The sequence below is a fragment of the Cyphomyrmex costatus genome, unplaced genomic scaffold (genome assembly GCF_001594065.2).
Source record: "Cyphomyrmex costatus isolate MS0001 unplaced genomic scaffold, Ccosl1.0 scaffold446, whole genome shotgun sequence".
NCBI lineage: Eukaryota > Metazoa > Arthropoda > Insecta > Hymenoptera > Formicidae > Cyphomyrmex > Cyphomyrmex costatus.
In genome coordinates, this window is record NW_017278705.1 from 182749 (window position 1) to 185650 (window position 2902).

Sequence of the window (2902 nt, forward strand, 5' to 3'; positions counted from 1 at the left end):
GAGTGCTCAAGGCTATGCACTGGTCAGATACCCACATGATGAGACCTTGAAGAGAAAATGGATTGCTGCCGTTGGAAGAGGCAAGAACTGGTCACCTGATTGTCAAAGACTTTGCGAGGTTAGTAGCAATGTGCAGTATGCGCTTTGATTTTGTACTTCAGAAGATAAACATGCAATAATTTATAATATATTGTTAGATTCACAGCATATATTTATGATTTTTTTCTCTGTAGGTACACTTCGACCCGTCGGAAATCGAATTTATTGCTGGAGATTCGTGAAATTGTCTGCAAACACCAAGATGTCATCGAAAAAATTGAGAGTATTGGGAATATCTTGTAATACTGTTTCCATCCGCCGCTGCCATATTGCCGGGATATTCGCTGCGCCATAAACAGCACGCGTTGGTCTAATTAATCCGTACATAGGTGTGTTCAATGTTAGCGCGTGACTAAATTCTTCATCAATTACTAGATGTGTATATGCATCTGTTATGTCTATGTGACAAAATAATGTAGATCCCTTCATGCGGTGAAAAATATGCTCGGCCTTCGGGATTGGATGTTCATCGATGACCATTCGTGGATTCAAGGTTGGCTTATAATTGCCCGTAATTCTCATTTTCCCATTCTTTTTCATAACAATGTGGATAGTCGAAGCCCATTCAGAATGTTCGACTCGTTTGTAGAAACCTGAGGCGAGCTTGCTGTCTATCTCTTTGGCGTACGTTCCACGTAAAGCTACAGGTATCTCACGAGCTCGAGCGAATATCGGTGTAACGTCTGGTTTAAGATGTACCAATACCGGCGGGCCAACTAGTTTCCCAGGTTGTTCGCTAAATATATCGTCGTATCGTTGCAATAACGTATTAAGACGTTTAGTTTCGTCCACCGTCAGTGGTTGAACCGTAGGAGTGATGAGACTATTTAATTTCTCTGCGGTTGTAAATAGTTTTTCAAAATCGATCTCGTGAACAAATTGAGAAATCCATTCTCTCCCAAAGAGTATATCATTATTACCGTCGACCACATATAGATTGAGTTTCCTCATGGTGCTCCCCAGCGTTACATTTACTGGAATGTATCCTATACATTTAAGATGATGGTGCGTGTAACTCACGAATTGAAGGTCTGTATCATTAAGCGTTTGATGAAGTTTGATCTCTTGCAATTTAGCTTTACTAATAATTCCACATGATGCTCCGCTGTCTAGTTCCATTTGAAGGCTACGGCCCTCGATAAGTACCGTTACAAACTGTCGTCCGACCGTATTGATGGCATTATTCTGCTTGAGGCTGTTTAGACGCTGTATTACATCTACTTTTTCAGCTGGTTGCTCTGTCGCTACTATCTGACTTGTAGTTTGCTCCTTTGATTTACAGACTTTTGCAATGTGACCTTTTTTCTTGCAACTGTGACATTCTGCGTCACGGAACTTACAATCCTTGCGTGCATGCGAGCCTCCGCATCCGTTACAAGTGTGCGTATTTCGACTCGGTTTCGCATCATTACGAGTAGCGCTCTGTGTATGCTGTCGTGGTCTGTTCCTTGACGAGAATCTACAACGAGAAAATTCTTTAGCTTTCTTTATTCGAGGTTGTGATGCGCATCTTAATAAGTTAGTCGATTCTGCATTAGACGAAATAGTATTCTTAACCTCATCCCCCGTATGGCGTGTCGATTCTAACGTATGCGCGATTTCGTACGCTTTGGTAAATGTAATGGGTTTCTTCGTGATTATTTCGTCGCATATTTCACGCGATTGAAGTCCATGTAGCATTTGTTCGATAAGCATTTTATCGAGAAAGACACCGTAATCGCAATGGACCGCTCCTTGTCGAAGACGCAGAGAAAAACTGGCGACTGATTCGCCCTTTTGTTGAGAAATATGGCGAAATTTAACGCTTTCCGCATATTTGTTCTTAACGCGATCAAAATGGTTGATAAGGGTCTCTTTAATGTCGACGTTGTTCGGGTAAACGCGGATTGACCAGAAATTTGAGAGCGTTATTCAACTCCGCACCCACGCGAGCATAATTTGCAAACTGTTCTATTGGTATTGTACTTAACTGAAGCGCCCAGTCAAAACGCTTAAAGTAATCGGCAACCGTTGTCGATTCCGTCGATCGGTATTCCGGTATAGCAAATTACGGTGGTCTCGGTTGCACCGTCGTTCTCGCTGTATCCGATGAAGCATTTGCGGCTGCTGCATGTATCGCCGATGTCTGGATCGCGAGCAAAGACGTCGTTGCCTGAATTAATTCCGGTGGCACTTCCATCGTTTCTGTTGTTTTTGCTTCTTTCCTAACCTATACGGTCTCGATCCTTTCCGTATATTGAGCGTGAGAGGCTCAATCACTTCTGATACAACCCCACACCTGGCACCACTGTTATGTCTTTACTATACGCGAAGGATATGATGAGAAAGATCCGCAATGATTATGGATCGAATGACTGTTAAAATACTGACTCTTTATTATTAGGCACAGAAAGTACAAAAGCATGCCCGTTAGCAACCGACATGATGATGATATCTTAAGGACAGCATTTCCATGCTGGTGAAATAAGCGCCACCTATATCGACTGCGCTCTTATACAGAATATATTATATAACGGATTCGTACAATAAAATAAATAGGAAATAGAGAACAGAGAATAAGAATTTCAACCTATCAAAAATCATATACTGTGGAATAAATAGTGTGTATCCCATAGTACCATAGGCACGGTTCTTTCTCAAGTAGTTCGCGCCGCGAACTTCGCGGTCGCTCGCGACAACTCGAGGTCCGATTTAAGACGGACGATCTCTTCACGGAGTCTCGCTGTCTCCTGATCGAGCGCAGCGGCCCGATCGGCGTCAAAGGCCACGATGTCGCTAAGCCCCATGGCTCGATTGGCGAGAA

General features: G+C 42.9%; 1 protein-coding gene across 1 annotated transcript; it reads right to left on the reverse strand.

Moving 5' to 3' along the window:
• Positions 1–261: 261 nt before the first annotated feature.
• LOC108777567 (uncharacterized protein K02A2.6-like) lies at positions 262–2278 on the reverse strand. Its single transcript, XM_018544490.1, has 2 exons — positions 2151–2278; positions 262–1558 (listed from the first exon to the last, which is right to left on the reverse strand). Exons 1-2 carry the CDS (start codon positions 2276–2278, stop codon positions 262–264), a joined length of 1425 nt encoding a protein of 474 aa, XP_018399992.1.
• Between the last annotated feature and the right edge of the window lie 624 nt (positions 2279–2902).

What these genes read in the sequence shown, in the direction of transcription:
- LOC108777567 (XM_018544490.1), bottom strand. Translation starts at nt 2,278, where the DNA reads ATGGAAGTGCCACCGGAATTAATTCAGGCAACGACGTCTTTGCTCGCG. An exon ending in ACGGTGCAACCGAGACCACC is followed by an intron (nt 1,559 to 2,150) that starts GTAATTTGCTAT and finishes TTCTCGTTGTAG; the next exon opens with ATTCTCGTCAAGGAACAGAC.